The 26,549-nt window shown below is 27.2% G+C and overlaps 1 protein-coding gene across 5 annotated transcripts in view; it reads left to right on the top strand.

The window, feature by feature from the left end:
- The window catches only part of LOC123271298 (probable JmjC domain-containing histone demethylation protein 2C), a 193,680-nt gene that overhangs the window by 14,175 nt on the left and 152,956 nt on the right, over positions 1-26,549 (top strand). For 4 of the 5 annotated variants that reach the window (XM_044737585.1, XM_044737583.1, XM_044737580.1 and 1 more), the window contains exons 2-6: positions 19,807-20,052; positions 20,512-20,625; positions 25,821-26,018; positions 26,136-26,220; positions 26,318-26,409. In XM_044737585.1, the coding sequence (XP_044593520.1) occupies positions 19,807-20,052; positions 20,512-20,625; positions 25,821-26,018; positions 26,136-26,220; positions 26,318-26,409 (735 nt within the window). The remainder of the gene's footprint in view (positions 1-19,806; positions 20,053-20,511; positions 20,626-25,820; positions 26,019-26,135; positions 26,221-26,317; positions 26,410-26,549) is intronic. The other variant, XM_044737581.1, reaches the window with a different exon arrangement.

The following is a 26,549-nucleotide window of genomic DNA, read 5'->3' on the forward strand; positions in this document are numbered from 1 at the left end:
AGCTTCAATTTTCACCACTTAGAAGTGGTAGTAGCCTCAATATTACTCCTTTTAGAGTTCGTTTAATGAAACAGTTTTACTGTTGCAGCCGTTTTAAAATTATTGTCTGCATCATAGCTTAATCATGATGTAAATTCAATAATTACGATAATGATTAGTCTTTCGTGTAATGTTTTCAGGTAATTCGTCAGTAAATATGTCACAAATTAGTTCTATATATTGTTTTCTTCAATTAAAATTTTATCCGGTTTCAAACATCTGATTGATTTGCAAATTGTTGTTCCTAAGCAGTTATTTAAAATTTAGTCATTTATAATTCAAATTTTATAATCTTTGCAATTCGTTGAGAAACTTTTTCTTCAAAAGTTAATTTTTTTTCAAAAATTTGTTCTAAATAGTTTTAAATTTATTATTGAATTTTGTTTTTAATTCATAAATTAAGTTATACATTATTAGTGTTATTATATTATTTGTGTAGGATCTCCGCGTATTAATCAACTTTAAACTTTTTCTACTTCAAATTTCTTTATTTTTTTCAAAAAATTACAAATGGATACAGATTTCTAGAGATGCAAGTCTCAGAATAATGAATCATGGATTTATTTCTATGAAAGATAATTTATTTGCAATTTTAGTTATGACTAACATTCTTGAAGGTACAACAACCTACACCCATACTTAAATTACGGGGTAAATCCAGTAAAAAGATAACTGAAAAAAAATTTTGAACTTTTAAGAAGCATAATTTAAAATAAATGAAAAAAGGACGGAAATAAGGTTATCTTACATAGAATGAAATTCTCATACGACATTTCGTTAAGATAAAAAAAATTCGTATGTAAAGACAAAGAGTGAGTGAGTGTGTTATGTGAAGAGAGAGGAGAAAAAGAAGCCGTGCACGTTCTCGACGTTCTCGACCCGTAAACAATGCCCTCCCCGACCCAGTTTCCAAGTCTCGCGCGTAGAAAGCGGAGACTTGCATAACCTTCTCTCTGTTCTCGTGCTTGCTCTAACTATACTTATACTTATCCTATTCCATTTGTAACTCCGATGTACTGTGTATCTACCATACACCGCTACATACCACTTAACTCCAAACTCAATACTTAAACATACATAATAAATATATACATACATAATACATCTTGTACTCTGTATTCGGTATTTAATATACCCAAATATAGCCACCGTGAAATATGCTTAAAAATATTTCTTATTTCTTCATTAAATTATCTTCTGAGAATTCATTAAAATTTGAATAACTTCGCTGAGATTTGTATTTGATTTAAATTAGTTGAACACGTGGTATATTATGTATATTATTATTCGGATTCGTATTCCTAGTTTGTTGTAATGAGTCGCTGAAAAATTTTTGACCGTAAACTAATCTTGAGAATTTCTTTGATCTACATATGTGGAGTAAGTAGTACATCAGTCAATGTATGATTTCAAGTACTTATGTATATATATGTGTATAAATCAACAGTTAAGCACGTATAGGCCTGTATATAGTGCTATATCCGTTTTAGAACTTTTTGAGTGGTTTGTATATATATTTAATATGATGGAAAATGAATGTGGAAGTCTAGTACTAGCTAAAAATATTATCGCAGACGATAAATGTTTGATTATTTTTTAAAGATTTAATTATAATAGAAATAATCATAAATAAATGAACTTTAAAATTTTTAGAAATTTTTTTTGTTCAATTTTTTATTTATTTTTTTTACGATTACAAAGTTTAAATATACATGGAAAGAACTGGATATCATCCCAGATTATACTCAGTGATATCTGTAATGAAAAAAAATTTCAGATTGTAGTTAAAAATAACTAAATTATACTGCGTGATATCTGGGTTATACTTATTGTAATCTGGATTATTTTAGCTACTATCTAAAATTTTTTTTCACTCAGTATAACTTGGGATGATATTTAGTGTCATCTTGTTCTTTCCGTGTAGTTAAAAGTCTTCAAAAATTACACAGAAAGAAAAATTTCTTGACTGGAGAACAAAATTCTTGGCTCAAGAAAATTTTCGGGGGCCTGAAGAAGATCGAAGTTGTGTTGGTCGAAGTAAAAATTTTTCTTGAAATTCTATTCTTGGTGGAAGTCATTTTTTCTTAATTCAAATTATCATAAATACTTGATACAATAAATTTTTATATTTGATCAAGATTTTTAGATACTTTAGGGAAACAGCGCTACCTACTTGAGCTGAGAAAAAAATTTCCTCACCTTGAGAAAATTTTTCTCTTGAATATATAGTACCCATTTTATATTATTTTAGCGTGCAATTATACATATTGAATGAAAAAAAATGATTCAATATTATTTGATCTTCCCATTTGACATGCAAATCAATAAAAATATTAATGAAAATTTACTTGTATTTTTATATTTAATTTTTTGGAGCAAGAGAGAAATTTCCTCAAGACAAGAAAATTTACTTCTATCAAGAACTAAATTTTTTGGAGCAAGAGGCTGAATTTTCTCAAAACAACAAGATTTTCTTGACTTAAATAAATTTTCTTGTATCAAGATACGTATTTCTTAAAGCAAAAGAATTAATTTTGTTGGAATAAGTGGAATTTCTTGTCCAAAAAAATTTTTTTTTTCGCTCTAAAAAATAATTAGAAAGAAAAATATTTTCTTGGCTCAAGTGAACTTTTTTTTCTGTGTATCTTCCAATTTCGCATTTAAAAAAAATTAAAAATGATCATTTTTAGATTTTCAATTGAATACTTCAACTGGCGAACATAAACTTCATGCTTATCTGAAAAATAATTATAATATTTTTTATTTAAAATTAACATTAATTTTTTTTTAATGAGTCAAAGATACATATTTAAATTTATTCAGTAAATTAAAAATTTTTGAAAAAAATAATATGGGTTGATCCAAGCCAGAATTTGAACTTGGATCTTCCAACTTTTTAAAATAAATGACACTAATGAAAAACAAAAATTTTTCTGGCTACTGTTTTTTGTTTTTGATGTTTAAAATGAAAAAAAAAAAATTCCTCCCTAAGTGCTTACATATCATTCTAATCTACATTTTTTTTAAATCATCTATTCTATGGTTGCGTCAGAAATTTAAAAGGCGCGCTACGCGCGCGCCTAAATTTTAACCAATAATGAATCGTAGCCCGTTTCTTTCGAGTTTCGACCTTTGACTAACTTCAAAACTTTCATGTATTTTAATTTAGAGGATTTTTGTACAATTTTTATAAATAATTCATATAAAAAATTTTTCTTTCTCGATTATCATAAGTTGTAAAAGTAATTACTTGTGGGGTGGCTTCTTTCTATTTTCAATTCAAAATATAAAAAAAAAATTATTTTTTGTCTTCTCGCAAGTACTAGCCTAAGACAATGCTCCTTCTTTTTATTTTCTCATCTTCCTTCTTTAAATCTTGGTCTTGTCTTTACACACCGTACCGACGAAACTCATCGCGATTCGATTCGTTTCAAAGAAAAGGCGTGTATGTTGAGGGATGAGACGGGTATAAAGTAGTAGGGTGGGTGGCAAGGATGAGGGGCCGGGGATAAGAAGAGAACAGGTTCCTGGCAGAGCAACTCACTACTTCAGGTCACTCACCCAGATTCTACACACATCAGGCATGCATCTTATTTTCTCATTTCTTATATTATATATTATATATACTCATATTTTTATATTTTTATTTATAATATATTTATTATTCCTTTGAGTCGCTAAAAATTCTCTTTGGTTATTTTAGCCGAATCAGCCTTTTAAATAAATATTATTATCTTTTAAAATAAATTAGATCGATTAATAAAATATTATCTTTTAAAAATATTTCTAAGAATAAATTAAATATAGTTATTTACTGTCTTTAATTTATTATCATGCAATCAAATATTTAAATTAGAACTTTAAATTCAAAAAGTATCGACTACTATGAATACTATTGAATACTTACATAAATAACACATTCATTAATATTTATTATTTTTCATTCGTAATATAAAATCTATTCTTTCGAATCTAATATCGTAGCAATCTAAATCATAATTTTGATTTATGTTAAAAGATCGAAAATAGAAAAAAAAATTTTTTTATCACTTGTGTCCTTTTAACTCTTATGATTTTATATTTTTTATTTAATTTTGATATTTAATTTTAATGATAACGATAATATACATAGATTATCATTGAGATATCACAATTAATTTATCCTTGGAATTTAATAATTTAAATCGGAATTTTTTCCTTGATAATTATTTATTGGCGTCAGAAAATCCAGTACTGGACAAATGAGTCAGTAAAAATTTAATATTGAACAAGTAACGAATTATTTTATGAATCAAATTGAAATTATAACTTGATTTATTATTTAAGAATAAATGAAATTCAATACTAAGTATTGAATTTCATTATCCGATGTATTTACAATTATTCCTATACTATTTATTTGCCTAATTTATTACAAACTAAAATAGTTTTGGATAACAAATAAATTATTTAAACTTATGAATAGAAAATATCAATTTGTATTGAGTTATTGATAAGTTTATTAAAAAGCAAATTTCATTTAGAATTATGTTCTTGTGGGCTTGGAAAATTATTATAAAATTTGAAATAAATAATTCTGGTACCTTAAATAAAATCTAGAGTAGATAAATGAAAAAATATTTGGAATAATTAAATGACTTAAAATTTGATGTGTTTTAATTTATCAAAAATTGTTAACAATTATTAACTTATTGATTTTTATGCATGATTGCTAACTGTAACTACTTCAGATAATAAATTATTTGTAAAAATAACCATTCTAAAAAATATGAACAACTACACAGAGAAAAAAACTTCTTGCACCAAGAAAATTTTGAAGAAGACAAAAGTTATTTTGGAGCAAGAAGAAATTTTCTTGGCTCAAGAAACTTTGACTTCATTTAAGAAATTTTCAACCTTCCTTAATATTTTCTTGAGTCAAGAAAATTTATCCTCCAGTCAAGAATTTTTTTTTTTCAGTGTACTACTTAGATTCATTGACAATATTATGAAATTATTTCTATGTGCATTCTGTAATGTTTACTAATTAATGAAAATATCAATAAATTACCGTTGATTTTTTTGAAATTTTGAAACAATTCAAATTTTAATATAAAAAAGAAAAATTCATCAGTATCGGATAAAAAATTTTTTAGAAATGCTCTTAAAGTAGGAACTAAAATAAAAATTTTAGTAATACTCAAAAATGTCATTTATTTTAAAGAACGCCAAAAATTTTTACATGCAATACTTTCAATTAAGGTACCGGCGAGTAATAAGGCCTAGGCTAAGGGAGATTTTGAAAAAAATCACAAATATTGCATTTAACTATTGAAATGTAACATTAATTTTTATATTAATACATTAGCCACAAAATATAATGGAGTAATGGTAATTTTCACCATAAACAAACCCAAAAATTTTTTCAAAAACCTTCCGAATAGGCCTTATTTTACTACCGTAGGGTAATAAGGCCTGCGGGTTAAACATACTGGAAATAGTTATACTATACTTAATAAAATTGGTATTAGAGATCAATCATCACTTAAATTCAGTAACAATCCTTTTTAAGATGTTGATAAAAATTAGAACAATGATTTGAAATCATTGAATATTAAATTATAAAAAATGCTTACCATTTGCTCAAACCATTTTTTAGGAATTCTTCTGCGCTACTTTAGCATATGACGGATGATGAAATATAGAAGATAGGGATTGTTGTATCGGGACTCTATAAGCTTGTCGCGACATTTATATGCTAGACGCTTCTACTAGAGAAGTCTTTAGCGGAAGCGGTTATTTTAAATATCATTTCTATCACTTAGGCCTTATTACCCGACAGGCCTTATTACCCGCGGGTAACTTATTTTAATCAATAAATCTTCCGTTTTCTTTTCTAAAATTATTATAATAAATAACTTTTTTAAGATTGCAGTAAGTTCAGTTGGTTTAAAATTTATTGTAAAAAAAAAAAAAATATCTTCTACAAATTTTACATAGAAGAAAAAACAGAAATAAAACAACAATTTTGGTGAGAAATTTTTTGTGAAAATATACGGCCGTTTCAAATTTAACATCATACGTAGAAATTTCATGTTAAAATTTTCAGTGCTCGTGTAATAATACAAGCGCTAGCGTTAACCGAATTTTTTTTCGTACTTATGGTGAAACATAAAGTTCCGGTAAAAACTTGAGTTTCTTCATGCTCAATATAATCCTTCAAGCATTGTGAAAATTTGTACAAATGCAACCTATATTTTTTTGACAAAAAAAAAAAATCGATTGTGTACTCTATTTGTTCAGGAAAAGTTTTGTTCAAAAAATTCTACCAAAAGTTTAAAATGGTTTTATCTGATGCTTAAGTACAGAAAAAATTGTAATTTCGAGTAACCGCACATGTGGCTAGCTAAACCTTTCCGGAAAAAATTTAAAACCTCTAAAAAATTTATGACTCAGGCGGGTTGGTCTTTAGGTTGGAAAAAGGAAAAAGATCCTTGTATTTATTATTTTAGGAAAACATTTTTAAGTTCTGAGTTGAAATTTATTTTCGTGGGAATTTTATGACTGTATCGTTGAATACCAATTAAAAAATAAGCATTGAAACTACAAGAAAATATTTAGATTTGTATAATAAGGTATTTATTTTTTCATGAAAGAAAAGAATGATTGGATCGTTTTTATAAGAAAGAGTTTAATTTTTTGAGTAAAAAATCTTGTATAAAATAATTTGAATTTCTTGTTGCTCGTCGTGTCCTTGTGTCGAGTGATCCGGTTGACGTCACCATCATCACTAGTGTCTTATACACCAGCTATTATTACGTCACACACTTGAGAGAACATAAAAAGATGTGGTGTAGTATAAGTGTGTGTATTATATATATGTAATATTACCAAGTGGGAAAAGGAAGCTTAAAACGACAGTAATCATGACTGGTTTACGATTCGCAAGGTTAACCCTCTACTTTTATACATACATACTACATTGCGTTGCTTATTTACTCACAATAATTACTATTGCCTCTTCGTTTTCCTTGTTCACGGAAAAATATTTTTTTCATTCACGAATACTTAATAATAATACCGTACAAAATAATAATAATAATTATCTATATTATTAAGAGAATAAGAAAAATTTTGAGGCCAGTGTATTTATGTGATAAAATGGGTTTTTATGGTTAAATTTGGTATTGTTGAGATAGTCTTGACCAGGAGTTGTGTCTTTTCAAGGTTTTATATCATTCTCACCAATAGTCAGTTTCTGATGATATTTTGGCTGCATTCGAAAATGCTCTATTTCTAGATACATAATTAAGAAATGACCTTGTTGTCTTGTATTGACAATTACTGCCATATTAAAGCAAATTTTAAGGGAGTTGGGAAAGAACGGATAGGGGAAAGGGGGGGGGGGGACCTACTCAGTGGGAATTTTTCGTAATTGAAAAAATAATCAGACAGCCCAGACTGGGAATCGAACCCAGATCTCTCGGTTACGCGCCAAAGGCTCTACCAGTTAAGCTATCCGAGACAAGTACTGACTACTTTATTCAGTCACGTATATAAGACTCACCGAGCAAACAACGCCACCGTCCATCTTACGGTAAAGAGCCATATTAAAGCAAATTTTAAGGGAGTTGGGAAAGAACGGATAGGGGAAAGGGGGGGACCTACTCAGTGGGAATTTTTCCGTAATTGAAAAAATACACTTTGTATTCAATAGCTCTTGTATTCAATTACTTGTATTCAATTACTTTTGTATCAATACCACATTGTATCTTGTGAACTATTGGCATTTTTAAAGATATAAGCTCATCCTGATGTTACACTCATCAAGACCTTTCATTTGAGTACCCACATCAATTTTTCATATATTTTATATATTTATATGTATGAGGTATATGTATATATGAAAAATATATCAAAAATCCATGTGGGTTCTCTAATGAAAGCTCTTGATGAGTGTCACATCAGGATGAGCTTATATCTTTAAAAAGGTCAATAGTTAAAAAAGTACAGTGCAATTTAACAAATATCTTGTGAATTATTGACATTTTTAAAGATATAAGCTCATTCCAATGTTACACTTATCAAGACCTTTTATTGAAGTACCCACATCAATTTTTTATATATTTTCATGTATGAAATATATGTATATATGAAAAATATATCAAAAATGCATGTGGGTACTCAAATGAAAGTTCTTGATGAGTGTAACATCAGGATGAGCTTATCTTTGAGTTATATCTTTAAAAAGGTCAATAGTTAAAAAAGTACAGTGCAATTTAACAAATATCTTGTGAATTATTGACATTTTTAAAGAAATAAGCTCATCCCGATGTTACACTCATCAAGACCTTTTATTTAAGTACTCACATCAATTTTTCATATATTTTATATATTTATATGTATGAGATATATGTATTGAGACACTGCAAAATGTCCCGATTTTATCAGCCTGGCGAACTACCACCCGAAATTTCCGTTACCGACACTAGCTAAATTAATGCGTAGCCCCCGTGACGTCACAAGACGACACGAGGAGGGGAAAATCAGCTACGAGCCTCAAAACCTGAGCATTGATCGACACTTCGATCTATCCCCCGGTGTCAACCACCACGTTTGATATTTCTTAGTCAATTTACTACTATACCACTATTACCACTATTAGGTGATTACTCACCAAAATTTATAAAACTTACTACTAAAACCTACTAAAATTCTATCAACAGTTTAATACTAATTATCAGAAATATTTTATATTACTTCTATTAATTTTATTATTTTTGCATTAGGTGATTATTCACCACGTTTATTACTATTGTTCAATTATTTATAACACTAAGTTTAATTATTCTATCCCTATAAATATTTTGTTAAATTACGTTACCAAAATACTACAAGTTTATATTAAAAGTGCTTATTTTGTGTAATAAAGTTAAGTTTATTGTTATCACCGCTATACACTATTACTAAACTACCACTATTCACCTATCTATTTACTACGACTATCTATATTTAACTAGCCAAAGGGTCAATCAAGGACGAAGGGTCATCGTTGCAGTTAAAATTTGTAAGTTACTAAGACAAGTTAACTGGCACGCGTGAGAACTTCTGTCTAAATTAATAAAATCATTCAAAGACAAAGACATTCATTGGTTCACGAGAGCGGAATATCCCAGAGCAGCGAATCCCATTTTTTAGAAGTTTAGGCGATTATTTTCTTATCCGCGAGGTCTAATAGCTTAAATAATTAAATTTTTAAATTAAGCAAAAATTTAGTGTTTCAGTATATATGAAAAATATATCAAAAATGCATGTGGGTACTCAAATGAAAGCTCTTGATGAGTGTAACATCAGAATGAGCTTATATCTTTAAAAACATCAATAGTTAAAAAAGTACAGTGCTATTTATCAAAAATCATTATTTAATAAAGCAAAATTTTATTTATTTATAGTTTACAAGTCACGGCAGTCACATAGTGACTGCAAGGTTGCTAGCTATTATTATTATTATATTATTATTAATTATAGAAATTAAAAATTTCACAACTTGATTGGTGCCAAAAAAATTTTTGCATTAAATTTTGTCAAAAATTTATATAATAAATTGGAAACAAGAATAATTTTTAAGAAAAGAAATCAACATTTAATACATGTAAAAAAATGTAGAAAAAAAATAAAAGAAAAGATAACATAAATTCAAGAAACATGAGTAGATTTAAAATAAAGCAGAGTAAAGTTAAAGGTAATATAAAATTTTTGGGGTTTTTCAAATCAGCTGATAAACATCAGCAGACTTGGGGATATGTTCTGAATGCGTTATGTCATGTATACATATACTTGTATATATGTATAAATATATTGTAGGATAGAGCACGTTGAGGTCGTTGGCCCTGACGTGCGCACGAAGCGTGCCGACGACTCCGCGTGTGTAAAAACCCCTTCCGTCACTGTACCACCCTACTCAGTCCCCTTTGTATACACATGTGCATATGTGGTGCATGTGCACAGTGATGAAGAACAAACGCGTGCAAGACGACTCACTGTGAAATTTAACCCTTTGAAAATTACACAAAAGTCCATTTATTTATACCTCTCTGTTATAAATATTTTTGTTTTTTCATTTTTGAATTTCCATAAGTACTTTTTTTTTTTAAAATTTTTTTTTGTTTCATCTAAAACATGTCTGCTGTAAAAGGAAAAATAATCCAATAATTTTAACGACACGGTAGAGAGAAATGAGAAAAGGAGATGGATCTTCTATAGCTATTATATGTAAAGAAAATGAAAATGAAAAATACTGTTGTGTGCGAAAAAGTTTTCTTTTATGCGCTTATAAATGTACATACAAAAGAAAGAGAAAAAATATGAATGTATATAGATTTATGTTATAAAGCGGAGAAATGTATGTGGGCGACCGACTTGAGAGTCACAGAGAAGTGTAACGGGGATCGAAAAAACGTCAAGGGAGGGGGGGTTTACAGTCCGGTATGTAGGGCAGAAGGGCTACCGTGTGATCAATAAATCTCTTCGCTTTTTTCTTTGACCTGTTTGACATTTACTTAAGAATGCCGAGAAAAATTTATGACACAATTAAAGAAAAAATATATATTTATAAATTTTTTTTTCCATTAAAAAATAATTTATTCAAAATTTTTGGATTCTCAATTAATGTTATGAAAAAAATTAGGTAATTATTTACAAGTGGGGTCAACCACATTTTTGACCATATCTAGGTGAAAAATTAACATTTTCAATTTTTTTTTATTCTGCTTGTTTTTACGGCGCATTTATGATAAAAAAATGTCGTGAAAGAAAAAATAATGATTTCGATAGATTTTTTTGCCTTCAAAAGTTGGAAAAAATTTTGGCTCTCATGTTTTTGGATAAAATTTCTGATTTATCTTTTTCTGATCTTTTTGATTTATTTTTTTTTTTTTAAGTACAAAAAAAAACGAACAATTAAAAAAAAAAAAAGGTTGAATATCACAATTTTCTAAAAAATTTATAAATTTTTTTTTTTAATTTGTAAAATTTGTGATAGTCAATTTTTTTTTTTAATCTGTTCATTTTTTTATGTATTTAAAAAAAAAATATATCAAAAACAACAAATAAAAATTTCGTTCAAAAAAATTGAAATTAAAATTGTTGAACCCACTTGTAAATATTTACCCAAAATTTTATTGCTATGTTAATAATGAAAAAAAAATCCAAATTTTGAATTGATGAAAAAATATTTGACAAGCAATGGAAAAAATACGAAATTTTAATTTTATTATATTTTGAAAGTTAACAATACTTATTTATTGTAAGTTCTGTTAGTAAAATTATTATTTTGTTACAACAACATAAAATCATTTGAAATTAGAGACAAATTTAAAAATTTTTGTCTTTTGAACATAAAATAATTTTTTTACTAGCCACGACAATAAAATCTTACGCACAAAACGTACAATTAAAAAAAAAAAGAGTCCAATATCACAATTTTCTAAAAAATTTGTTAAAATTGTGATAATCAATTTTTTATTGTTTATTTTTTTATGTATTTTTCAAAAAAAAATATTTCAATAAAATCAAGTAAAAATTTCGTTCAAAAACTTGAAAATTTTATTTCACATATTTAATTTTTTAAACTTTTACTTCACGTGAAGATAAATTTTTTCATGAACATATGAATTATCAGCACACAAAACAAAGTAGGTGTCTCCCGCAGAGTGAACACAAATTTTAAAATAGTACGCTTTGTATTTTTTTTAAATAAAGAAAAAAAAATTCGTTGGTTTTTTTACACCCAAATGCATTCTATTTTTATAAAAGTAAAATAAATAGTTGCTGGATTTTTTTCCAAAATATTGAACAAAAAATTTTTTAAAGAGTTTTTTTTTGGGTTCGTTACCAAGTGAACGAATGTCGTGGAGCAATTGAGGGGTGTGGTTCTGTAGAATTTATGTCGGTGTTACTAAGAGAGAATTTTTTCATCTATAGAATCATGCATAGTAGAAAGAAATTTATCAATAATTAATCAGAAGTATAAAATAATAAAAATATGAATTAAAAATAACAGTACTTTATTTATAGATCGTTATGAGGAGAGTATTTTGATATCTAAACAGTATCTACCCTTGATAGCACAGGAGTAGACAGTATAACCCGTATATCGGTGGTGTCTCTACCCTCAGTTCCCTCGGGTTTTCCCCTTAAATTCCATCGACTATACGAGGACTAGACTTGACTTAACTCCCCCAGTTCCCAGTTCCCTGACCCCCTCATCCCCTTACGCCCTCAACTATCACGTGCTTCTGAGTCTCACGGCACACCCAACAGCCATTATCCCCTTTACTCCAAAGTACTCACCTACGGAAACGACAATACCCTCTTTAAGAGTTCAACTATCTAAATATAATTCAACTATTTCGATTAATTATTTTTTATTTTAGTAATTTTTAACTTCCCGCTAAGAAAATTGAAAATTTTCAAAAATCGGGAAGTTATTGGTTTTACCCCGTTTTTCGAAAATCGAGTTTTCATCAGATCTCGACGTTTTGAGGTCCTAGGAAGCTTTCCTGACTATTCCCGCGAGGGTGTCACTATGTCTGTATGTATTTGTGTGTATGTGTGTGTGTGTGTGTGTAAGTATGTAAACCTCTTATAACTTTTGAACGGTTGAACCGATTTCATCGCGGTTGGTGCCATTCGAAAGGGCTTCGCCAAACTTAGATTTCCTGTTAATTTGAACCGATTCGAACCGATAGATTTTGAGAAATTTGGAGAAATCTAAAAAAAAGTAGGAAAAAAAATTTTTTCTGAAGTGGTTTTTTTGGGATAACTTTTAAACGGCTCAACCGATCGATTCCAAAAACTAATCAGCTCTCAACCTTGAAAAACCACGTCGATCGCCGCCAAGCTGGTCAAAATCGGTTGATTCGTTCGAGAGATATCGTGAACGAAAGAAAACCGAAAAAAGTGTTTTTTCAGAGTTACTCCGAAATTTCTAGTTTGACCAATTGAAACTTAAAAAATCTTTATGAGGCTTAAAAAACTGCGTAGAATGCCGCCAACCGCGTAAAAATCGGTTCATTCATTCAAAAGTTATTGCGGTATGAACATTCAAAAAATAGTGTTCTATGAAAATTCTATCAGACTTTTGAGCTCAAAGAGCTCAAAAGCATAGAAAAGGTATCTTTTTGAGCTCGGAGAGCTTAAAACAACACACAGATTGTACTTTTGAGCTCGAAGAGCTCAAAAAAGCGGCCAGGTATTAACGGAATTAGCGGGAAGTTGCAGGGATGGCCTTTAGGGTCAACCGTTTTCCTAATTTTTTTTCTTTTTTATTTATCACTCAAATTTTTCGTGTTACATTTTAAATTTTTTTATTAATGTATAAAATTTAGATTTGAATTGTGGATTGCTGATAGAATTTGGAAATTAGGGTAATAAAAAGAGTCAAATGAAGGATAGATATCATATCGGTTAAAATCCTATGCATTATAACGATTACTCTAGTTTATTATTAAAAGGATCCATATTCTGATTAAGTGTCATTAGTTTTATTGTCCTAGGCGAACTATTTCTAAGCACGTCAATAATGTTCTTATAATTTATTATTTACTTCAGTCAATATACTGACAGATCAATTAACTATTGAAGCAAAAACAATCTTAATTAAAGAAAATGATTTTGATATGAATTTCACTGTCATACATTTTTAAAGTGTGTTAAATTTATATAAGTCAATAAAAATTTAGTAACTTATAAATTTTACTTCTCAAGTCAAGAAAAATGGAATTTTATATCATTTTCTTCAATCAAATTTTTTTTCTTGCTTCAAATTAATTTCTGTTATCAGTGTATGTGAATTTTTTAACGAAAAATTATTATTACAAAATTTTGCACTGACGAAAAATTAACTTGATTTAAAAGAAAAATTATTGAACCAAGAATATTATTTTAAAGAATTTGATCATCTTAAATGAAAAATTAAATTTATAAATAGGACTTATTAAAGTTTTAAATAACAGCCAAGTCCTTCTAGTGTAAAACTGTAAAATTTAGATTATGTTGGAGACATAAAGCAACTATTAAATTATCATTTAAAATCTTTTCTAGTTTATAATAGCTAAAAATTTTAACCTTAAGATTTTGCTCTCACATTTAATATCTCACACTGTAGTTTTTTTTTTATAAATTCTTAACATTTCAATAACTAAGTGACAGAGTTCGAAAATTACAGGCTAAGCTGTTATAATCCACATTATATTTATTATTATTGATAATTAGTAGCTCATACTTTCAATTTTTTTCTTCCCATGAAGAATACATTAATTCTCATAAAACAAAAAATCGGAATTTTGAAAGTGTCAGATATTAACTATGAATTTTTAAATAAAAATTTGTCGAAAAATAATAAGAAACTTTTAGTTTAAAGTTCCATTCAACTAAAAATATATTTGAAACTGTTAAATTTGATATTTTCAATGGTCATTGCAATATTACAAGATATATTCTCAATTATTGTAGTGTCAAGTGTAATACTAGCAGATTTTTTTACGAGGGACTTTACTCTAAAAACTCTAATTTTCCACTTATTTTTTTTTCGTGTACTTGAATAAAGAACAACTTTTTAGTTCAATAATTTTTTCACTTGATTCAAGATAATCAAACTCTTAAAAATAATATTATTGGTTAATTTTTTTCTCAAATCAATTTAATTTTTCATCAGTGTAGTATATTAATTAAATAAAAAATTAAAATGAATCTAAATTTTGTTGTAGTACTTAATCTTGTAAGTAATGTTACAAAATTTGTTCTAAAATGTGAAAAATAATATATAACATTTCGATTAAAAATCTTGTCTTTCAGTAACGTTTAAAATTAAAATTTTCAGCCAAATAAACTAAATCTATTTTCTAAAACTAATAAAAACTTCTAATTTAATAATTGTCGCATTATTTAAAAAATAAAATAGTAAAATTCTTAATTTATCGTAAATTTTTATATTTGTATTTTAATATTTTAAGAAATTATTCCTTATAAATCACGCTATTGAAATTAAAATTTATCAGTAACATTAATGTCAATAAAATAAATCACGAAATTAAACTTTGGCATAATTATCTCCTCTTTTTTAGCATATAAAATAACATTATTTCAAGTTTTATAAAAATTTTTATTACAATTAAAATAAAAAAATAATCGATAAATAAGTACGAATATATGACATTGATAATACATTTGTTGACAACCAAAACTGTTAGTATCCACTATATGAATGGAATGAGCGCAATTGTAGCGGGGGGTCTGTTAAATTGATTAAAATAATTGATTAGTAATTGAGGAACACCCTGTAGATAGGATCGAATGTCGAGCCACGCGCCGGGAGACTCGAGCGACCGACACAAGGTCAGACGGTGGCCTCCAACTTCCGGTGTTGGTAACCGGAGAGTGTAAGCGGGACAATCCGTGATCCAACACTCGAACTTATTTTTTTATTTAATTACTTCCTATTATAAATTAAAAAATTTTCTAATTAATTTTTTATCCCCAAAAAATGACAAAAATCAAAATTTGCATTTTCATAATTTATTTTCCGGGATTTAAATTGAATTTCCCGTACAAAAGCAACCATCAATCGTCGTCGGACCTAAAAGGGGCTGTACTGTGCCCTTTTTTTTTTCTTATACTTTTTTTTATCCCCTTATCATCCCCTTTACTCCCGTGTCCACGGTATATTCGCCGTAACTCACTCGACGTTGCATCTCTACTCGCTACGGCCTATTTATTCACAAAAATGCACTCTATCACCGACATACTCGTATACAAAAATACTCTACCAGCTTCAAATGAAATGCAAGTTCTTTTGTTGGGGAAAAAAATAAAAAAATATTAAATTCACCTACCCTGCATTTTTCCACTCTCGCGAATATTAAATGGACTCTTGTATTTTTACCCAAAAGCTACCTCTTAAATCAAATTAAAAATTTTTCACTTTAATTTACACAAAAATTTTTTAAATATCTCACTATTTATGCTCCAATCGTAATCATATAAATATTTCCTGACAAACTGTTAAACTTCATATCTTCTATCTTATAAGATTTAATTATAACATGTGAAATTTCTTATGTACTTGTACTTAGTTTGTTAAACTTTGTATAAATTGTATTGAGACTCTGTTATTGCCCTATCAGCTGTTGGGTCTATTTAAACCAAATAAATAAATAAATAAATTGATTTCCAATGTTTTTCTAGAAGAAAATAATATGATAAATTATAATATAATCGGCTTTTATTTAGAAAGTGTTTGATTCGGTTGGTTGCTTCAAATAAAGTTAAGTTAAATAAAAAAAAATGACTTCCACTGACTTTACTAGAGCTGGTGAAAAGCGAAAGGGACGGAAATAGTGTTTTCGTGCTTTACCGCAGTTCAATACCCCTTTTTTTATTGAGTTCATGCCCTCTAACTTTTATTTATCTTTTTCAATACTCATGCTATTTTTTATTTTTATTCCTACATTTATTTATATCGAAGAATTACCGCTATTTTTTAACTCAAAATTAATTATCGACTGAATAAAATAAATTATTAAAAAATTTTTAATTAATTAATATTGTTTACTCTTAATAATATTAAGCCTTAAAACAAACTTATAAATTTAAATAATAATTTTTTGAAACTGATCATTTTTAAATTACTTAATTTTAAATTAAAAAATCTTAAATAATTAAATAAAATTAATGTTTTTGCTTTAGAAAAAATTATCTTCAATTTAAAAAATTTTTAATAATTTAATAATTAATTAATATTGTTTATTCTTAATAATATTTAGCCTTACAAATCAGAACAAACTTAAAATTTTAAACAATAATTTTTTGAAACTTTGAAAATTTTTTAATTACTTGATTTAAAATTAAAAAATCTTCAATAATTAAATGAATTAATTTTCTTGCTTTAGAAAAAATTATCTTTAATTTAAAAAATTTTTAATAATTTGATAATTAATTAATATTGTTTATTCTTTATTATATTTAGCCTTAAAAATTAAAATAAACTTACAAATTTAAACAATAATTTTTTGAAACTTTGATCATTTTTAAATAACTTGATTTTAAATTAAAAAATCTTAAATAAATAAAATTAATTTTTTTTTGCTTTAGAAAAAATTATCTTCAATTAAAAAAAGTTTTAATAATTTAATAATTAATTAATATTGTTTATTCTTAATGATATTTAGCCTTAAAAATTAAAAAAAAAAAAAAAAACAAATTTAAATAATAATTTCAAAAAAATTTTTTAATTACTTGATTTTAAATTAAAAAATCTTAAATAATTAAATAAAATTAATTTTTTTTTCTTTATTTTAATTTTTTATATTTGTAAATTAAAATTAAAAAAATGATAAATAATTAAATTATTATAAAAATGTAAATTTTTTAATTGACTAAAATTTTTTTGAATCGTGAGGTAGCATAGTAGGCGCTGAAATGATTTCAAACTAGTTTGCGGAGTTAGAGAATTAGCGATCAGAGTGGGGAGACATTGAGATAGGTCGGGGATATTTTCATGATGGCCGCAACAAGTACCGAAGAAAGGGCGCTAGTTGCGCCAGTGTTGCCAAGGCGACAATGTGGGTGGGACTTGAGTGTGTCATAATATTTAGGAGGTGGAGTCACGGCAGCCATCATGAATTGCCGTCCTAACAGTTCCTGCCATCTCGCGGGTTTTATTCAAACTAAAATTCGTCAAATTTTTGCGCGGGTTTTTTAAATCTGAAAAATTTTTTAAATCAACAAAACTTAAGCGAAATACTTGTCTGAAGAAAGATAAATATTTTTGCGAGCTTAATAAAAAAATGACTTGTTTTTTTTTTTTTTTTTTTTACTTTTCGCTTCAATTATTAGCCAGTAATCATATAACTTATATAATTTGTACTTGTGATAGTACTTGTTAGTTATACGAGGTCTCCTTACTAAACTGAGCGTGCGATTATTCGACCCACGCCTCTTCCTTTACATTTCCACCACTAGACTTTTTTTTTAGCTTATTCTTCATATAACTCATGATCATGAATAATGCATTGTAATTGCAATTATATGCTCTTCATACTTATTCATAGATGTAAACACGCGGCCAGACGGCGGAATTTAATAATACAATTCCTTAACTGAATAACAATAAAAACAGTTTTTTTTTTTTTTTTCATCTTGTGCTTTTTCTTCTTCATCTTCTCTCTGATGTTTTAATGATTGAAACTTAAATATACATTTATTTCAATTTAATTGTACGCTCGTGAAATTTAAATTATCGACTCTGATATAACTTGAGTTTTAAATAGCTCTCACATTCTAACTATTGATTTTACTGAAATAGTCATAAATATATATCTTTTTAATGAGAATTGTATTTCTTACTAAATTTTTTTAATGATTTTTTTTAGTATATACACTGATGAAAATATTAATTTAATTTAAAGTAAGAAAATTACTTATTATGCTGCATTAATTCATTCTCTTATTATTTAATTCAAAATTTAATATTTTGATAATTTTCTACTAAAAAATTTATAATTTGTTTTAAAGAACAATTTCTCTGTTCAAATTTTTATCAGCTTAAACTAAAAAATTAAAATTTCTTAGAAAAAAAAATTTGAACTGTAAGATTTGTTTTTTTTTTTTATAAAAACACTAATAAAAATTTTAATTTATTTAAAAAAATTTTGAATCAAGATTTGAAAAAATTTGTCTTAAATCTAACAGAAAAATTCTTAAATAAAATTTTTTTTCATGATTTAAATTTATAATATTATCCCTTCGTCTCAGCTTACAAAAAATATTTTTTTTCGTACTTTAAAAAATATCAGATGATTGTAAGGATTATTAAACTTTTAATGTCTTAAGAATATTTTATTTTTTTTTAACTATCGTCTAATATTTTGAAAAATCTTAAAAAATATATATTGTAGGTCAATGTTAGAGTTATACATACGAAAAAAAAAACTAAGGTGTACCATACGATTTTGGCATAAAAATAAATTTTTTTTAAATATAATCGCAATTTTACCGATGGCCAACTGACCTGATTATCGAGCTAATTTTTCTAGAAATAGTAATTAGTGATGTCTTGAAATCCATAAGCGCTTTTTTTAATATTATCAAATAGATTTGGAGAATAATGAATTTGAAAAAAAAAAAAAAAACTTTTATTTTTTACTCAAAAACGCGTGATATTTCAGAGTTGAAACTAGGCTGAGATGTTGTTCACAGTATAAGACATTTCAGGAAAAAAAAATTAGCCCGATTGCAATGGGGGAATTTTACCCCGGCTTTTTAAAAAAATTAGAGTCATAATTTATTCTTTTAAAATTCTATTTTCTAGATTAAAAAACTGAATATGTATTTAAAAAATAAAAAACAAAAATTTTTTTAAATTATAAAAAATGAATAAATAAATAAATATAATTTTTATAAAAAATTAAAGTCACAATTTATTCTTCAAAAATTCTATTTTTTAGTTTAAAAAAGCTGAATAAGTATTTTGAAAAAAAAAATAAAATTTTTACAAAATTATAAAAAATAAATAAATAAATATATATAATTTTAATAAATAAATAAATGTAATTTTTATAAAATTATAAAAAAAAATTGTTGAATCAAAAATATTAAGTATAACTGTTCCAGGCCCCAAAAAATATTAATAAAACCCTATTACAAAAATAAGTCTTAAAATTACCATAAATTAAAATGACCACGGTATTTAAAATCAAGGTGTAATTAATGACTATAATTATTTTTCAGGTTCTTGTTGAATACGACGACGTGGAATGGCACAGACGAGAATGGTTATCACCGCATCGAGACACAGCCTTTACATATTTTCTCATCGAAAAAGGAGTTTTTTGGGCAGAGCGTCCAGATCCACGACAAAACGGTCTCACTGCCATCGATCAATACAATCACAACAACCATACAAATAATAATCACCGCATTAACGGCAAATCTAAAGGATCAACATCCGCAAATACCGTTCCTTGGCCTGCTATCGTAAGTGCCAATTAAAATACGTTTAATTATATTTATAAATAAAAATAGATAAAAACACCGAAAAAATATAGTATGCTGTATCGGTAATCATAAAAAAAAAACGTTTCTCGAATAAATTAATCCAAGAGAATCTTGATGCCTTTGAAGGAAGTTACAAACGGAAATACCAAGCATACATGCGCTTTTATATTGGAGTGTAAGAAACCAGCTGGCTCCCACGTGCTGCTAGCTCTTCTCTAATCGTAATTAGACACATTTAATTAACTGTACTGTCTCACGAAATACGGCATTAAGATCTCTCTCTCTCTCTCTCTCTCTCTCACGGGCGAAAGTACCATTATTTTTTTTTTTACATAATTTTTATTTTCACATCAACACTAATTATAGGACATAATTGATTAGATTTTATTAAGCAATTTATTGTGACCATAATTTACACGTAAAAATTTTTTGTTTCAGGGGTTTTATCCACTTGTAGCAAGAGAAGATTTACACGAAGATATGATGCCTGTTGAGTTTATAAATGATAAAAAATTGGAATTCGTCGACTATACAAAACTAAAACCATTTACGGTAAATTATTTTTTTTTTTTAAGTTTTTATTTAATGTACAAAGGGCGTTAATGTGTGTTTGTATAGGTAAGTAGGAGCTAAATGATTTAAAAAATAGGATTGTGTAAATTAATGGAAATCCTTGAGTGAGGTTTTGAACTTGCATGCCAGACGAGTTTAGAGCTTACAAACATTGTTCGTGGAATTGTTTCCAAGTAATTAAACTGCTAGAAAGTTTTGCCGTTAAAACTTGATCACATTGAGCAGCCAGATGGAAGTGGTTTGGCAAAACGATCCCACTAAAAGGGAATGAGTTGTGTAGAAGGACTTTTGAGTAGTCGTTTATGTTTCTACCTAGTTGCTATTATAGTTTATTAGTTTACGAGCTTGTGGTTAAGCTACTGCTATAATTATTTGCTTTTTTTGTTATCAGTTGTACTACAATTTTACTATTTAGATAATTTAAATATTTACTCCAGAAAAAAAGGATTCTTGTCAAAACAATTATTATCAGTTTTTTTTAATTAATTATTTCAATAAATAAAATATTTTTTGTTCTAGCAACCTTGCAGTCACTATGTGACTGCCGTGACTTGTAAAACATAAATAAATAAAATTTTGCTTTATTAAATAATGACTTTTGTTAAATTGCACTGTACTTTCTTAAATATTGACGTTTTTGACGATATAAGCTCATCCTGACGTTACACTCATCAAGAGCTTTCATTTGAGTACCCACATGTATTTTTATATATTTTTCATATATTTATATATAATATATATAAATATATGAAAAAATGATGTGGGTACTCAAACAAAAGGTCTCAATGTGTGTAATGTCGGGGTGAGCTTATATTTTTGAAAATATCATTAGTTGACAAGATACAATGTCATTTCTTAATTATTGACATTTTTTAAGATATAAGCTCATCTCAATGTTACACTCATCAAGAGCTTTCATTTGAGTACCCACATCCATTTTGATATATTTTTCATATATACATATATATAATATATATAAATATATGAAAAATTGATGTGGGTACTCAAATGAAAGGTCTCGATGAGTGTAATGTCGGGATGAGCTTATATCTTTAAAAATATCATTAGTTGACAAGATACAATGTCATTTCTTAATTATTGACTTTTTTTAAGATATAAACTCACTTCGATGTTACACTCATCAAGAGCTTTCATTTGAGTACCCACATGCATTTTTATATATTTTTCAAATATACATATTTATACATAATATATATAAATATATGAAAAATTAATGTGGGTACTCAAATGAAAGGTCTTGATGAATGTAATGTCAGGATGAGCTTATATCTTAAAAAATGTCAATAATTAAGAAATTATATTATATTTTGTCAACTTATGATATTTTTAAAGATACAAGCTCATCCTGATGTTACACTCATCGAGACCTTTTATTTAAGTACCCACATGGCAAATTTTTATATATTTTATATATATGGTATTTGTGAAATATATAAATATATAAAATATATGACAAATTGATGTGGGTACTCAAATGAAAGGTCTCGATGAGTGTAACCTCGGGATGAGCTTATATCTTTAAAAATGTCAATAGTTCATAAGATACAAGGTAATTTCTTAATTATGTATCTAGAGATAGAGCATTTTCGAATGCAGCCTAAATACTTATCATAATAAATTGACTATATTGATGAGAATGATATGAAACCTTGAAAAGGCACAAATTCAAATCAATACCTTTGCAATACTAAATTTCACTAAAAAAAAAAAAAACCAATTTATCATATGACTATCCTGGACACAAAATTTTTCTTATTCTTTTCATAAAATAGATAATTATAGCGAAGCTATTTTGACTTAAGAGAAATAATTCTTTTTAATTAAGACATCCAACCAATTGTCTTTCTTTAATAATTTTTTGCCTTGAATTTTTGAGTTTCAAATTTTAATTTATTAATTTACAATTCCATTTTTTGAACTAAAAAAATTGAATATCTTGACAGAAAAATAAAATTATAAAGATATTATCCATCAATCTGTTATTTAATTTTTTTTTTAAGTATAAAAAAAAATTGAATGACATAATTTGAATGAAATTATAAAATGAAATAACCAAACAGTTGTAAAAATAAAAAAAATAATTAGTCAATTGGTTGATATACTTTCACAAATATAATAACAACATGGTATGAGTGTTGTCGAGTCCGACGACCCTGAACTATAAACGGCATTCTCTCCCATCTCCTACCAAAGCAAACCAAGCCAAACCAGCAAGGCACAAGCCAGAGTAAGAGTAGTATAAGCACACTATCTACCATACACTGTATGTAATATGTACCATCGCCATACGATTGGATCGTTCATATATGATAGGAATGAAAAGCATATAAGCTCCCAGGGAGTTTTAAAACTTTTATTTTTCCTCCGTTGGTAAAATAAGCTAAGCCAAATAAAAAAGTCAAAAGCACGGCTTTAATACTTTATTATTTTTATTATTCTTTATCATCATTTGCTCTTTTTTTTTTTTATTGTACTGGCAGCTGTGCGACCCACCTCTTTCTTATTTTGCCTGCTTTGCCTTCTCATCTGCAATTGCTTTCAACTTGTACACCATACTCTTTTTTCTACTGGTATATACATTACATGCACAGCTTTATATTTGTACGTATACCATAGCATCTTACGCTGGAGAACGGCCAAGACCGGAGGCGCCAACATATTCCTCGTTTCTTCTATATAACGGTCCTTGGCAAAGGATCAAGTCACGTGTCTTGTTGCTTCTTCACTTATATACTGCATCCCATATCTATTCTGACATATTTTTATCATAACACATCAATATTTATTGAAACGATAAAAATCGATAGGCGTTATTTAAATTGTTAAAAAAAAAAAAAAGAGAAAATAAAAATTTTCTTCTTTAATTTTATTTTTATTCAAAAGTTAAATTTAACAAGCTCAAACTAACTTTTGAATTACTACAGATAGATTTAAACTTTTCTGATCAAGACGAAGTGCTTTGAGTTGAGTCAAAGTATCCGAAACTCTGAAACTTGTTCACAAAGTTTTGACTTTCTTTATAAAGTTTTTAAATAAAATCAAAGAAAAAGTAATAAAAAAATATTTCTTAACGTGAGTTTGATCGATCAACTATAAAAGGTTTAATTTTATTCAACTACTATTTTATTTTTTATCCTTAAATACAAATATAAATGTATTTAAAATTAATTAAAAATTTACTCTATATCATTAAGAGAATAAGAAAAATATTGAATCCAGGATAGTCATATGATAAAATCGGTTTTTTTTAGTGAAATTTAGTGTCATTGCAAAGGTCTTAAATTGAATTTGCGCCTTTTCAAGGTTTCATATTCTCACCGATAGTCAATTTTTTATGATGAGTATTTAGACTGAATTCGAAAATGCTCTATCTCTAGATACATAATTAAAAAATGACCTTGTTTCTTGTGAACTATTGGCATTTTTAAATATATAAGCTCATCCCGATGTTACACTCATCGAGACCTTTCATTAGAGTACCCACATCAATTTTTCATATATTTCATATATTTATATATTTCACAAATACCATGTATGTAAAATATATAAAAAAATGCCTTGTGGGTACTCAAATGAAAGCTCTTGATGAGTGTAACATCAAGATAAGCTTATATCTTTAAAAATGTCAATAATTAAGAAATGACTTTGCGTCTTGTCAACAAAATACCAAGTCATTCCTTAATTATTGACATTATTTAAGATATAAGCTCATCCTGATGTCACACTCCTCGAGACCTTTCATTTGAGTACCCACATCAATTTTTCATATATTTTATATATATTTGTATATATTATATATATATGTATATATGAAAAATATATAAAAATGCATGTGGGTACTCAAATGAAAGCTCTTGATACGTGTAACATTGAAATGAGTTTATATCTTGAAAAATTTCAATACTTAAGAACATGTAGGACAGAGAATATTCAAATTTTGGATAAAATACTGAGACGCTTTTTGACCAAGTAATTTTTGAACAAAAAATTATTAAACTTGGCCAGAGTATGTTAATAATAGTCCTTCGTAAATTGATTCTTCTATTTTTAAATTTAATCATTGAAAAAAAATAACAAAATGATAAATAAATAGGTAGAGTTCGCGCGTAAAACTGCCTTACCTCCGGGTCCATCATATATTCAAGTAAATAAACTTTGCTATAAAGAAATTACTCATAAACTTACAACCAATATAATCTTTGAGATTGATTTAATTTTTTGGTTAATCTTTACTTTAGTTTAGATTACTTATAAGACAGAATTATTAAAATGCAACTAGGTTTGAATAGAAAACTAATTATCAACAAATAATTTTATTTACTATAGTAAACTATAGTTTAATTATTTTGAACAGTGTTGGGAGTATTAACAGTCAGCCTGATAATCTTTAGTGCATTTTATGTGTTTCAAATAAACAATCCGATGTATTCAATTGGCATTTGGTATCACTAGTCCGAACTGAATTACCGACAGCAGACTGTATTACATGCTCTTAAGAAGAAATTACATTGTATCTTGTCAACTAATGATATTTTTAAAGATATAAGATTATCTCGACATTACACTCATCGAGACCTTTCATTTGAGTACCCACATCAATTGTTCATATATTTTATATATTTGTATATATTATATATATGTATATATGAAAAATGTATAAAAATGCATGTGGGTACTCAAATGAAAGCTCTTGATGAGTGTAACATCGGGATGAGCTTATATTTTAAATAATGTCAATAATTAAGGAATGACTTTGTACCTTCTCAACTAATGATATTTTTAAAGATATAAGCTCATCTCGACATTACACTCATCGAGATCTTTCTTTTGAATACCCACATCAATTTTTCATATATTTTATATATTTATATATATTATATATATGTATATATGAAAAATATATAACAATGCATGTGGGTACTCAAATGAAAGCTCTTAATAAGTGTAACATCAGGATGAGCTTATATCTTTAAAAACCTCAATATTTAAGAAAGTACAGTGCAATTTAACAAAATTCATTATTTAATAAAGCAAAATTTTAATTTTTTATGTTTCAAAAATCACTGCAGTTACATAGTAACTGCAAAGTGGTTAGTAGTGAATAATAATTAAAATAAAATAAAACTAACTTTGTTATTATTTACTGATTTAAGCAGCAAGATTGGGAGCTAACGAAAGGAAGTTTACTATGGGCAAATGCTATAAGAAGATGGGCAGAGATGCAGGATGGTCAAAGGATTTTATTAACCACACCTAGTGTTCTAGTTGGCTTCAGGGTCGAGGTTTATCGCGCTGAAGGCACTACCCAATGGTATACAGCTGTCATTGTCGGTTACAACGAATCAACCAAGGTAATCAACTTTTTATATTTTTATTCATAGTCATCATTATTAATTAATATCCTCGACACACTCGTTACAATTTATTTTTTGCTAAAATAATTATTAATTAATTATTTTACCTTCCAGGATTTAACAGTAACTGATGACACCGTGCTTGAAGAGCACAATGAAGATCCACGATTAGTTCAAATGCGTTTGATTGGAGATGGAGGTAATTTATAAATTTAAATATTATGTATTAGTGTACATATATGTTACTTAAAAGACATTGAAAGTTAACACTGGCACTTTCTCATTTTATGATGCAGTTGTAGAGAGTATCATGAGGGGCGAGGTTGTCGGCATGACGCCGAGGAGGTCGAGGTCGTCGACTGGCCTGATGACGCACGCAATTGTCGTCGTAAGTATACTTTAATTTTTTAAACAATAATTTTACTCATCTGTTTATTTATCCACATCTTGGATATTAATCTGTTGATTGTCTTTGTAAAAAATTCATATCTTGAGCAAATATCTAAGCAAATAATTAAAATACAAAAT

This window comes from Cotesia glomerata, linkage group LG9 (assembly GCF_020080835.1).
Source record: "Cotesia glomerata isolate CgM1 linkage group LG9, MPM_Cglom_v2.3, whole genome shotgun sequence".
In the NCBI taxonomy this organism is placed as follows: domain Eukaryota; kingdom Metazoa; phylum Arthropoda; class Insecta; order Hymenoptera; family Braconidae; genus Cotesia; species Cotesia glomerata.